The sequence below is a fragment of the Neomonachus schauinslandi genome, chromosome 5 (genome assembly GCF_002201575.2).
Source record: "Neomonachus schauinslandi chromosome 5, ASM220157v2, whole genome shotgun sequence".
NCBI lineage: Eukaryota > Metazoa > Chordata > Mammalia > Carnivora > Phocidae > Neomonachus > Neomonachus schauinslandi.
In genome coordinates, this window is record NC_058407.1 from 57,295,866 (window position 1) to 57,308,366 (window position 12,501).

The 12,501-nt window shown below is 54.8% G+C and overlaps 1 protein-coding gene across 1 annotated transcript in view; it reads right to left on the bottom strand.

Moving 5' to 3' along the window:
• The window catches only part of LRP1 (LDL receptor related protein 1), a 79,511-nt gene that overhangs the window by 43,809 nt on the left and 23,201 nt on the right, over positions 1–12,501 (bottom strand). The window contains 12 exon segments of the mRNA XM_021687199.2: positions 21–146; positions 260–400; positions 2,611–2,736; positions 3,023–3,101; positions 3,103–3,225; positions 4,559–4,781; positions 5,670–5,850; positions 7,005–7,241; positions 8,438–8,581; positions 9,046–9,235; positions 10,237–10,459; positions 10,541–10,703. Of these exon segments, the coding sequence (XP_021542874.1) occupies positions 21–146; positions 260–400; positions 2,611–2,736; positions 3,023–3,101; positions 3,103–3,225; positions 4,559–4,781; positions 5,670–5,850; positions 7,005–7,241; positions 8,438–8,581; positions 9,046–9,235; positions 10,237–10,459; positions 10,541–10,703 (1,956 nt within the window).

Below are 12,501 nucleotides of genomic sequence, written 5' to 3' on the forward strand. Positions count from 1 at the left end.
GGTCTACCCCGAACCCACACCTGAGCAAGTGGCGTTGGACTCGTCTTCACTGTTCCCACAGTCGTTGTCCCCATCACAGAGCCAGCGGTTGGGGATGCACCGGTTGTTCTCACACTTGAAGCGGTCCGAGGGGCAGGTGTGCTGATCTGGGGAGCGAACAGGTTGGGGGTCAGTGAGAGGGCGGGGCCCAGCTTGCTTACCTGCTGCCCTGCAGGCCTGCCGTGCCCCCCCCCCCCGGGGAGGGGGGTTGAGGACTCACGGCAGAGGGCCGGGGCCTCGTCGCTGTTGTCCAAGCAGTCATTGTCCCCGTCGCACTTCCAGCGCTCCTGGATGCAGCGGCTGTTGGCGCAGGCGAACTCGCCCGGCTGGCACTGGGGTGGGGGCACGTAGGATGGGTTCGCTGCAGGCACCACAGGGGTGTGGGGGGAAAGTCAGACCCAGGTCATGGGGCAGGGGCTCTGCTCTCTGTACTATGCTTGCCTGTTGTGTTATTTTAAATAATATCCCGAGAGTCATTTTTCCTAGGGCGTAATTCTTCACGAACAAATAATCTGGAATGGAAAGTGCAGCTCTTTCTCAAGCCACAAGGGTGATGTTTACTTGAATACTTTCAGTACTTCAGTATGACCTGAGACCAGCTGCCTCCGAGAGAGCCTGGAGCCCCACCCCCCGCCCCGTTACTTTTGTCCCTACTGAGAAGACCACTCCTCACCCGCTTCCTCCACAAACTGCCTCTTGGAAGTCACCTCTGGGACCCCCAGGGCCCTATCCTGGTCCCTGGGCTTTTTCCTTCACAGATGCATCAGCTCCACCAGAAGGAGTGAACACAGGCCCCAGAACTCTGCAGGCTGCACCCTCTTGTCCCCTGACACTCCTACCTCACCACCCCTGTCTGCCTTGAGCTCTCAGCAGTAAAATCACTATGTCCTTGGTCTGTGTTTGCATGGGTAACGTCAAGAAGCCCAGCACTCCCATGTCGGCCCCTGTCCCTGCACCCTGAGCTCTGCTGGATGCCTTTCTGACCCAACCATCTCTCATCCCCGCTCTAATCCCTGAAACTTCTGTGCATCCCGTGGGTGCCTACTGTCTCTCTTGCGGCCCTGGACCACTGGGCCTTGGTATGTGTCACCTTGCTCCTCGCTACTGCTTCCCGACTATTCTCTCTTTCCTGAAAAATCAGCGCTGACTTTCATGCTATTAGACTATACCAACCCCTACTTCTTCGGGCCCCCAGGCCACTCCCTGGCATCTTAAGGGTTTTTAGCACCTGGCTTGGTGTCACTTTTCCTCCATTCTTTCCTGCTCTAATTCTCAAGGATTTCAATGTCCGTGTGGATCCTTCCATCACACTGGCCACTTGATTTCCCTCTCGGCCAATGCTCTTGCCTTCCACCTGGCCTCAGTCACTCCTTAGCTGTCTGCTAAGGCCCCATTGACCCATTTTCATTTCCGGGATTCTATCTTAAGGTAACAATCCAGAATATGGGAAGGCAGGAAGGTGTGGGAAATAGCAGGGCAAGTGATGAAAAAAACAGGCTCTGGGTCAGATTTCCTGAGTTCAAATCCCTATTTGGACTTTGGGCCTCAATTTCTTCATCTGTATACTGGGGATAATAAAATACACGCTCCCTACAGGAATATTTTAAGGAGTAAACAAGTTACTGCACGGGAAGTGCTTATAATCCTGTCTTAGTTCCTGTCTGTGCTCAAGAAATCGATGTTAGCTGTGATTATAACAAAAGAGAAAAACAACCTAAACATCCTGCAGTAGAGAGAAATGGTTGAGAAAATTAAGGACCGTTTACTAATGAAATATATTTCAGTCATTAAAAATTCTGCTGACGTATCTATGACCTACTGTTGAGTGACAAAAAGCAGAAAACAGAACAGCAGGTAGAGCACGATTCCGTTTAAGTAAAGGTAAACACGTAGAGAACTGCTTGGGAGGGTGTCCCCCCCAAATGGTAACAGTGACATCCATGGATGGTGGTATTTGGGGTGGCTTGTACTTTCTCTTTATGTTTTTCTATACTGTTCATTTATTTATTTTTTTACAATGAGCATGACCTACTTTTATCTAAGAAGAGCCTATTTAAAATAATGTAACAACAACACAGAAAATGCTGTGACATATATGAGCCCAAGAGGATGGAAGACATTTTATGTGCAGTATGATCTCAGCTATCTAAACCCAACCATGTAACCCAGCTGGTCATAAAGAGATGGTGTTCCTTCCCCACACTGCTAACAATACACTGGGGTCTGTTGGTGGGATTTGGGCTTTTTTTCCCCCTCTCTAATTTCCAGTATTTAAAACTGTTGTTATATTACTTTGATCCAGGGGAGACAAATGTAAAAGGATGTGTTCCTCTTTCCAAAGCTGTCCTGGTCATCACTCAGTTTCCCCTAATCTTTGTGCTCTCCCAAATTCCTCCCATCCCCGGTCCTCCCCGAATGCCCTCCTGCCCCCAGGGCCTTCTCTCACCACAACCCTTGCCTCCTGTTGCCCCCACAGGGTCTCCTTTGCCTCTTTCATCTCTGACTGGACGCTTCGGCCCCCTCCCGCTGAGGACTGCTCCCAGGCCTCCCACCCGGCTGGGCACCTCGTACCCAAGCAGGTGACGCCGTCTGTGTCCAACACCTGGTCCTCAGCGCACGCGCACTGGCGGCTCCCAGGGGTGGCCAGGCACAGGCTGCTGCAGCCACCGTTGTTCACGCGACACTTGTTGGTGCCCACTACAAAGGCAGGGCCGAGGGAGGGGCCGGCGAGGACAGGGAAAAGTCACGTTCAAGTGAGGAGTCAGAAAGGGAGGCAGTGACGACAGGACAATAAGCATGTTGGAAAGAACATGGAGGCATGGGACAGGGAGGGAGACGCGGAAGACAATCAAACTCTCTTCTCCAGGGCCTCAAAACTCAGAGCCTAGGTTCCCTGGGGAGTGCCTTCACCCCCACCGCCCCAAGTAGCCTCACTCCCCATCCAAGACCCCCCCCAATCACTGGCCCCAGCCCCAGGCGGTACCTTGCTGCTGCTGGGCATCATACATGCGGATCTCAAAGATGGGGGGCCGCTCGCTGCGCAGAAGGGTCACGGTGGGGGGGGGCGCCGCCTGTGCCCCGTTCTAAGCGGTAAACACTGCCACTCCGGTACTCGGTCCAGAAGAGGTAGTTGCCGTGGTGACACAGGCCGAAGGCGTGGTTCAGCTCAGGACCCTCGTATACAATCTAAGCATGGAGGGGAGGTTACTGAGGAGCTGAGGAGAAATGGGGTGCCTGAGGAGGGCCCGGGGGATTAACATTTTGTTCATTCATGTGTCCATGTCCTGGGTGTGGGTCTTGTTTCCCCCTTTAGCCTAGGAGCCCATGAGGGTGACAGTTTTGCACACACTGAGGTGCCAGACCCTGGACCCAGCAGGATGCTGATGGGGAACTTGTCCACACTATCCTCCCTTGGATCCATTCATATGCATTCATATCCCTCCAACATGGGTATATGCGCGCACACACACACAAAGTACTGAGCAGACAGCCAAAATTCATCTGTTCATTTCTTCACTCAACAAACATTTGCCAGGATCTATTAAGGGTCAAGCTACGGTATGAAAAAGACACCGTCCCTGCCCTGAAGCCACTATTGTCTCATGGAGGGCACACGCGGTAATCCAGGCTGGAAGAGGGGTCTGGAGACAACATCCTGGAGAAGGTGGCTCCTGAGCCATGGGACAGGGGAGGAGGAGTGGGGAAACTGCGTCAGCAACAGCACAGGGGGCTGCACCCTGTACGCTATGTGCCGGGAATTCCAAGCTGTCTTGTGTCACTTGCTCAAATGTCAGGGTACAGGGAACAGGGGGAGAAATAAGACCACAGAGATAGTCAGAGGCCAAATCATCAAGGGCCTTCTATACCAGGAAAAGGCTCAGTCCACATGCCTAGATATGCACATGAGTCCCGAAGCATAAGGCCGACCCAGTGAAAAAGCGCGTGTCGACGCCGTCTCTAGGAGTCCTGCACTTGCACAGAGGCAAACACAGCAGGCGCACACCAAAGTGTGCTGTGTGTGGGGGCACAAACGTGCAGAGATGCACACGCGCTGTCCGCTCCGGTACGCGCATGAGTGGCCAAGCCCGCAGACAGCATGCAGTCCCAGACACGCTCTTGGAGAGGCGATCCTCAGGCAATAAGACACGTAACACACACAGCACAGAGAGGCGCACATCCACAGGGACGGAGGTGGACATGCATGAAGCACACGGGCCTAGATCCAGAGATGCCCACACATTCACACACAAAAAGCCGCATCCAGGGGTGCCTGGGTGGCTCAGTCGGTTAAGCGTCTGCCTTCGGCTCAGGTCACGATCCCGGGGTCCTGGGATCGAGTCCCGCGTGGGGCTCCCTGCTCAGCGGGAAGTCTGCTTCTCCCTCTCTCTCTTCCCCCACCCCTGCTTGTTCTCTCTCTCAAATAAATAAAATCTTAAAAAAAAAAAAAGCCCCATCCACACACAAACGTGGCCTAGCAACACACACAAGAACACCCCCACACAGGTGCGTGCCTGCCCACCTTCCGGTCTGTGCCATTGAGCAGTATGGTCTCGATGCGGTCATAGAAGGCATCCACCCAGTAGAGGCGCCCCGCTGGGATGTCCAGGCTCAGCCCATTGGGCCATAGCACTGTCTTGGAGGTGACGAAGATGTCTCGGTGTGAGCCATCCATCCAGGCCCTCTCCAGCCGCCCTCGCCGACTGTCCTTTGGGTCCTCCTCCCAGTCTGTCCAGTACATCCACCTGTGGGCAGTGACTGGTCAGCACCCATGGGCCACCGCTGCCTTCGGCAGCCTGCCATGTGATCCCGATCCACGTGTGCTGTACCAGAGCTCCTCCCAGGGGCTTCCTGCCTACTCCACCCTCGCCCCCACATTTCATTCATTCCTCCACTCAGCCAGTATTTGTCGAGTGCCTACTGTGAGCTGGGCACAGTTTTGGCACTCGGGGACCCAGTGGAGACCCAGGCAGACAAGGCCCCTGCTCTCATGGAGATCACATCCCACCCAGGGGTACAGACAAGAAACAAGTCAACTGGAAGGTGACACACATTGGAGGTCGAGAAAAACCAGGAAGGGCACGAAGCAGGATGACGGTATAGAGAGTGGACTGGGCAGCAGCTGGGGAAGGCCTCCCCGAGGAGGCGGCATTTGAGCCTAGGTGTGAATGTGGACAAGGGGCTAGATCTGCAAATGTCTGGGAGCTTCAGGCAAAGCAACTCCCAGAGCAAAAGCCTTGAGGCAGGAAGAGCTGGGGGGTCTGAGGAACAGACAGGGGGTGGTGGGGACAGAATTTCCTAGGGTAGCAGAGAGATGCAGATGAGGTTGAGGGGATGCAGGCAGATCCTGTAGGAGCCCAGGCCTGATAAGGAATGTGGCTCTCACTCCAAGGGTGAGGGGAGCCCGCAGGGGGCCCCAAGTTGGGAGTGACAGGACCAGATCTCTCTGTATGTGTCTAAGGCATCACTCTCATTGTCCTGAAGATGGGGCACCTTTCCCCCATTCAGCCTCTGATTCCTGCCTCAGCACCCCACTTTAGATTGCTCTCCCCTGTACACTCCTTGTCTCACCTCCCAGTTCTGAGACCCACAGTTCCTGACTCCTCCTACCCCCAGGCCCTGGGAAGACTCACCCATTGAGTGGATCCACCACAATGGCCCTGGGGTGTGTCATTTTGCCCTCGATTAAAGTCTTTCGGGTCTGAGCAGCCTTCTCCAGCCTGGCCACACTGATGGTCTTCTTGGGTCCATCATCCGTCCAATACAAATTGTCCCCCATCCAGTCCACAGCTACCCCCTCCACATTGTGGATACCTGCAGGGAGTGAAGGGGGCCATGACGGAGAGCCTCAAAGGAACCTCAACACTGCCTGCCTCTGAGCAACCCGACACCCAGGCCGTGCGGGGAGCACCCTGTGCCCGAGACGGTGGGTGTGCTGGGGTGGGGGGTTGGAAAAGGAGCTGAGGAGACTGCATTGAGGCCCTGGGGCTCTCAAAACGGCGGCCGGCAGCCCGTGAACCTATGTGGCAGATGCAAGCTCTCATGTGAGGGCCTGTCTGAGCCTGAGCTGGGGTGAGCTGGGGTGCGTGTGGTTCTGGGCACAAGTGTGACACAACATCCCAGGCCCAAAAGTCCTGAGCTAACAAAATGAATAAATTAGGAAGTGATTTTTCACTTAGCCAAAGGGTTCATCTCAAGCTTACATAGCAGCTCCCCTGGTATAGGGAACCCCAATCTTTTCCTGATGAGTTACTTCTGATTTCCCCAAAGTCTTATGATTGCTGACTGCTGAGGTTCAATGAGCAGAACTGCGGGGGGTGGGGAGCAGTAACTGGGCGTCAGCCAGATTCACTGGGTAGAGAGCTCTGTCCTGGGGGCCCAAGTGCAGGTTTGGGAATTCCTGACACCCAGCAGGAAAGGGGCAGAACTCAGGAGCTCAGAGGCAGATGGAAATCGAGGAGACAATGTAGTGTTGTCCTGCCCAAGCAGCTCAGAGGGAAAAACTGGGTTCAGGTCCCAAAACATATTCTTCGCAGGACAAATAAGCAAGCAGCTTTGGTGGCTGTGAGGGCTGTGCAGGCCCTCTGTGGGCACCCAGGTGCTGGCGGGGCTGCTCTATTCAAGGCCTCAGGCCTCCCCTGGGCTGTGTCCTGTGTGCAGCTCCGGAGCTCAGAGCCGACGGCAGAGAGACCCCGAGTTTTCCCAAGTGTTGGCAAGAACGGCCCACGCTGCCTAACCCATCCATCCTCCTGCCTCTTTCCAGCTCAGCCAAGAAGGGGGTCACACAGGGGTCAATCTGTCTATCCCCTCATCTCCATGCCAACCGGCCCAGCCAGCCAGTCAGCAGGGGACTCTCCATGCTGAGAGGGCGCTGAGAAGGCGATGCGCAGGCCTCACGTGGCTTCCTTTCCCAGGTGGGTGTCCCTCGGGAGTCCCATCTGCACAGCCCTCACTTCGGGGGCCCTTACCGTCCTTCAGGATGGTCTCCCGCTCGGTGCCGTCGATCTTCTGGCGGCCAATGAGGTAGCTGGTGGTGTCGGCAAAGTAGATGAAGCCAGTCTCAGCATGGAAGTCCAAGGCCCGGGGGTTCATGAGGTTCTCAATGGGGATCATGTGTTCGTCCGGGACCTTGGCCCCCATATCCATGCCCCGGATAATGCCTGGCCGGCCCTTGCCATACACAAGGAACAGCTCGTGTTCTGGTTCTAGGGCAGGCACAAGGAGGGGCACAAAGTCAGGCACGTGTGTGCGCGCGCGCGCACACACACACACACACACACACACACACACAGACTACCACCCCGCCTCCAGGGCCACGGCCCAAGAGGCTGCAATGCCCCAGCTCTCCTGGGTCAGGGGGTATGGGTATGGCAGGGGGTCGGGGTCACGGTCACATGGACAGATCCATAAACATGTAAAGGCCAGGGACAGCACCCTGGGGGGTCTGCCTTGCCAGTCTAAGGGTAGGAGATGGTGCAAGAGTAGCCAGGAGCAGGTTTTCAGTTAGGTGCTCACTGCTCCATGGTAAAATGTTGGATTCTGATCACGCTGGATCACTTCTACTCCTATCATCCTTATCTAAGCCACACCACCCCTTGCTTACACCACAGAAGGAGCCTCCTGCCACTCTCCTGCTGTTCATCCTCTACCCAGCGTCCAGCCAGCATGATCTTTTGACAAATGTGAAGCACATCACGTCACTTCTCTGCTGGAAAGTCACCAAGAGCTCCTCGTCCCATTTCGAATCCCGTCCAACCTCTCCTTCCTGTCTCGCCTCATTCATGCTGTGCCCTTCTCAGCCTTGAAGCCTGGCACTGTTGATACCCTCTGCCAGAGGGCTCTGCCTTCAGGTGGTCACGTGACTCGACTCCTCCCTTCATAGAGAACTTGGCTCAAATCCCTGCTCCACAGAGAAGCCTTCCCTGATCACTCCACCCCAGCTGGGGCCCTCACTGCCATCAGCAGGCCTGTGCTCCACTGTTTTCTTCCTAACACCAGGTACCACTTGGAGCAACTTTTACTCGTCTGTCTCCCCTGCCAGACTATAAGCTCCGTAAGGCAGAGATGACATCTATCTTGTCACTGCCGAATCCTCATGGCCAGGACAGCACCAGACACAGTCCGTGCTCACGAGGTATTTGTTGAGTGAATGAATGAATGAATGAATGAATGAATTGAATGGGCCAGTTGACAGTCTTCTACAGAGCCCGAGGAGGGTAATGGGAAAAGCCTTGCCTCTTGGATGTGGGTTCAAATTCCATCTCGGCCCCCCACTAGAGGCGAAATGGGTAAATCCCTTCATTTCTCTGCATCTCAGACAGAAACGGCCAGGCTGTGGGGAGGCAGACAAGGACGTGTCCCACCCCATCCCAGCGGGCACACACCCCCCGCGGTCACTCACTCTTGCATGACTTCCCATCACTGCCCAGGCTGAAGCCGGAGCGGCAGCGGCAGGTCCGTGCCTTGTGGCTGTTGGCTAGCAGGCAGATGTCGGAGCAGCCGCCTGGCTTCCCGAACTGGTCATTCTCACAGGCGTGGCTCCTCACTGCAGGCAGGGGAGAGCTAGTCAGGCCCCTCCAGAGCCCCCGTGCCCAGGCTTCGGGAAGGCTTCCTGAGGTCTGACCACACTCCTTCCTGCTGTGGTCTTTAAACCTGTTGTCCCATTTGAAGCTTTAGAAGCCACAGGACTGGGATTTCTCTGCCTTCAGACTTGCAGGTGGCCGTGTCTGCGGCCAGGGGAGAGAGTCACACCATTGCCCGTGGTCAGGTGCTTCTACTCTGAAGCAGCCAGGGAACTGGGAGGAGCAACCTATGTCCTGAGCAGAATTGGGTGCAGGGGCTCCATGGAGGTGGGATCTAGAGGCTGAGGGGCAGGAAGGGGCTGGCGGGGGAAGCTGAGGGGCCAGGGGAGCTAGTCCGGGATGGATTGCTATAAGAAGCAGTCATGATATGAGAGAACCGGGCATTCCCACAGGAGGGTCCATGCAGGGGCTGCGGGACCCCACTCACCTCGGGGCTGACGCCGCTGGTGGTAGATATGGAGGGCACCACCCTTGTCCACACGGGTGACGACCTGGTAGTCAGTGCTGTTGAATCGATTCACTCGGATCACGCTCGTCTTCTGCTGGGCATTGGCATTGTCCGAGTTGGTGGCATAGAGATAATTCTCAAACACGGTCAGGCCATACAGATGCTCAATCTGAGACGGGCAGGTAGGAATGGTCAGCATGAGAGGAGAAGGGAATCCTCCCTCTGTCCTGGAGAGCCCCTCGGTTTCCCATCCAAATTTCATTATTTGCACTGCCCACTTCATTCCACAACTGTCTAACTCTTCGCTTCCCTCCTGTCTCCTCCGGCTCTTGAGATCTTTGCTTGTCAAAATCCCACTCATCCTTCACAGAGCGTCTCTCTGAAGAGCTTCTGGGATCTTCTAACCAGACACAGGCTCACCTTTCACGCTCCATCTCTCTGGCTATTATCCACTGACTGGTGATTTGTGGACTCATCCCATCCACTCTGCTCAAACCCCTTGAGGGCAGGAACCACGTCCCCCACAGGCTCAGGCATACAGTGGATAATGGAACCATTTTGGACTGAATTGGAGTTGGGCCCTAAACTCTGTCCAAAGGAGGACATTCTTAGCCCAACTCTAGCCACCAGCTTTGGGAAGACTGAGAGGACAGACTTGCCCCAAGCAAGCCTGGTAACAGCCCTTGCTACCCACATAACTTATCCAAGGTGACTGACTGTTCCAGCTTGTCCAAGACAAAGGGATTTGCTGGTTTGTGGCACGTCCAGGGCTAACAGGGATGGTTGGTCACCTCAATGATCCCAGAATGGAGGTGCCATCTCTGAGTTGGAAGGGCTTCTAGACTTGGTCCCAGTGCTATTTCCCAGCTGTGTAACTTCAGGCAAATCTCTTAACCTCTTTGAACCCTGCTTTTTCTAATGCCAAAAAGGAACTGAGACACCTGCGCGCTTATCTCCCAGGGGTTGTTGTAAGGATCAAGTGAGAAAAGGGAATTAAAAGATGTCTCTAAAATGACCTGTTTCCGTCAGAGTAGAAGCCATATCCACTCCCTTCCTTGAGGGGCTCATGTCTACCCCGCTTCCCACCAGAAGGCAAACGTGCTCCCATGTCATCCTCCCTCTCACTGGGAGGCCCAGGGAATGGCTGCCCTGAAAAAGCTTTCCCCTCACCAAAATGCCCTGGATGATGGTCTGCCGGCCCTTGCCCTCGTAGTCCACCACCTCAATGTAGTCCAGGTAGGCGTCGGCCCAGTAGACGAGGCGGCTGACGAGGTCCAGCGTGATGCCGTGAGGAAACACGATCTTGCTATCAACCAGCTTGGTGCGGTTCTGCCCATCCATGTCACAGCGCTCCACCTTTGGGATCTGCCCATAGTCAGTGAAGAACACCTTCCTGTGGGCAGAGGGCACGTTAACTGGGCTCTGGACATCGGGCACTCTCCCTTCCACCATAGCCTCGGCCCACCCCTCTTACCCCATGGCAGGGTCCAATGCAATGCCCTTGGGGTTGTAGAGCTCCAGGTCCAGCAAAGTGACACACGTGTCCCCGTTTCGGTTGCAGACAAAGATCCTATCATCGATGTCATCCACAAAGTAGAAGTTGCCCGTCAGCCAGTCGATGGCCATCTGTTCCACGTCTGGAAAATGTGAACGAAAGAGCTATGGGGGGAGGAGGTCCTCCTACAGACATGCCCACCCTTGTTGGTGCAGAACCCACCCCTGGAAGCCCACCTCCTCTGGGGCAACCTCCTTCACCACGTAGGCTATAGCTGTCTCTCCTCTCTGAGCTCCTGTGGGAGTTCTTGGCAAGGGCACATTTTGCCTTGTATTCTTTGCCATCTTTCCTAGCTGGTTTCTATCTGGTTTCTCCAAAGACAAGTGTCCGAGTGCCCTCCCACAGAGCCCTGCTCCACACAGCCAGCTCAGGGCCGCACACAGGAAGCACTGGGTCCATGTTGGCTGATTAGTTCATGAACAAACTTCCCCAGCTCTAGCCCTTCCCTGAGCGGGACCATCTTCTTGGGGTACCAAAAGGCAGTGAGGACAGGTCCCCAAGTTCATTCCAATATTTTTACATATGCTTTTACTTGAGATACCAGCACTCAGGCTAACTAAAACATCACGCACGTTTGATGTTGGCTGGATTTTCATCAACGTTATATGGTAAGTCAAGTTATCTCATGTCAGCCAGGGCACTGACCAGACACGTACATGTTGTGCGACTCTTAAAAATGGAAAAGCAGGGCACACCGTTAATAAATTCAATCTGAGGGGTGCCTGGGTGGCTCAGTCATTGAGCATCTGCCTTCGGTTCAGGTCATGATCCTAGGGTCCTGGGATTGAGCCCCACATCGGGCTCCCTGCTCCGCGGGGAAGGCTGCTTCTCCCTCTCCCACTCCCCCTGCTTGTGTTTCCTCTCTCACTGTGTCTCTCTCTGTCAAATAAATAAAATCTTTAAAAAAAATAAATAAATAAATTCCATCTGAGAAAAAAGTGTGTCAAAATATGGCACCCATAGACATGGAAAAGGGAAGGCCCATGGTATCAAAAGATTGGAACCAGTGACATAGGCCAAACTTCCTCTACTCACCCCCGTTCCCGTTTCTTCAATGTCCCTATTGCTCAATTTCCTATCCTAGGGAGGGTGGGAAGGAGCAGAGAATAACATACAGGGCTGGAGGACAGAGAACATAGGAGGAGGGCCATAAAAGGACTCTGAAAGTAAACTGAGGCATGGTTCACAAAGAAGGGGAGCTTTGTGAAGACGAGAGGAGGATGGAGACCAGGTGCCCACACTCAGTTTATGCCATCTCTGGGGGAGATGGGAGAGGCTAAAAAGGACTGAAGAGGGGAGGGGTAGGGCACAGTAGGAAATCTGGGGACAGGGACCCCTGCGGGCCTCTTCGGACTCCTCCTCTCCAAGACCCACTGGCTCCCATCCACTCACTGCCCCCTCCAACTACCACCACCAGAGGTAACGCCTCTTGCAAACTGGGAATCTCCTAAGACAGCGACTCCTCGGGAACCCTGCCTTGCACTCCACCTCCACCAATTGCCCCAATAGGTAAAGAGATCTGTGGACCACCTGCCTTTGGCTGCAACTTACTCCCACACACTACCCCCACTCAAACCCAGTAGGGATTATTCTGCCCCCACAGAGCTGTGGGTATAATAACTAGACGCTCTGCTCAACCCCCTTCTAATCCTGCCCCCACCCACAGGGATTCAGGGGCTGTTTCCTAACAGTGGGTGGGGGTGGGGGCAAAGGGAACAGGAACGTGGCTCCCAAGGAACTTGGCCAGGCCCTGACACTGACTCACAGTCACAGGACTTAGGCCGCGGGAGGAAGAGCAAGAGCCAATTCGGGGCTCTCATCAAACCCGTTTCCCCGTCAGGACCCCGCCCCTGAATCCCTGTGGGTGGGGGCAGGATTAG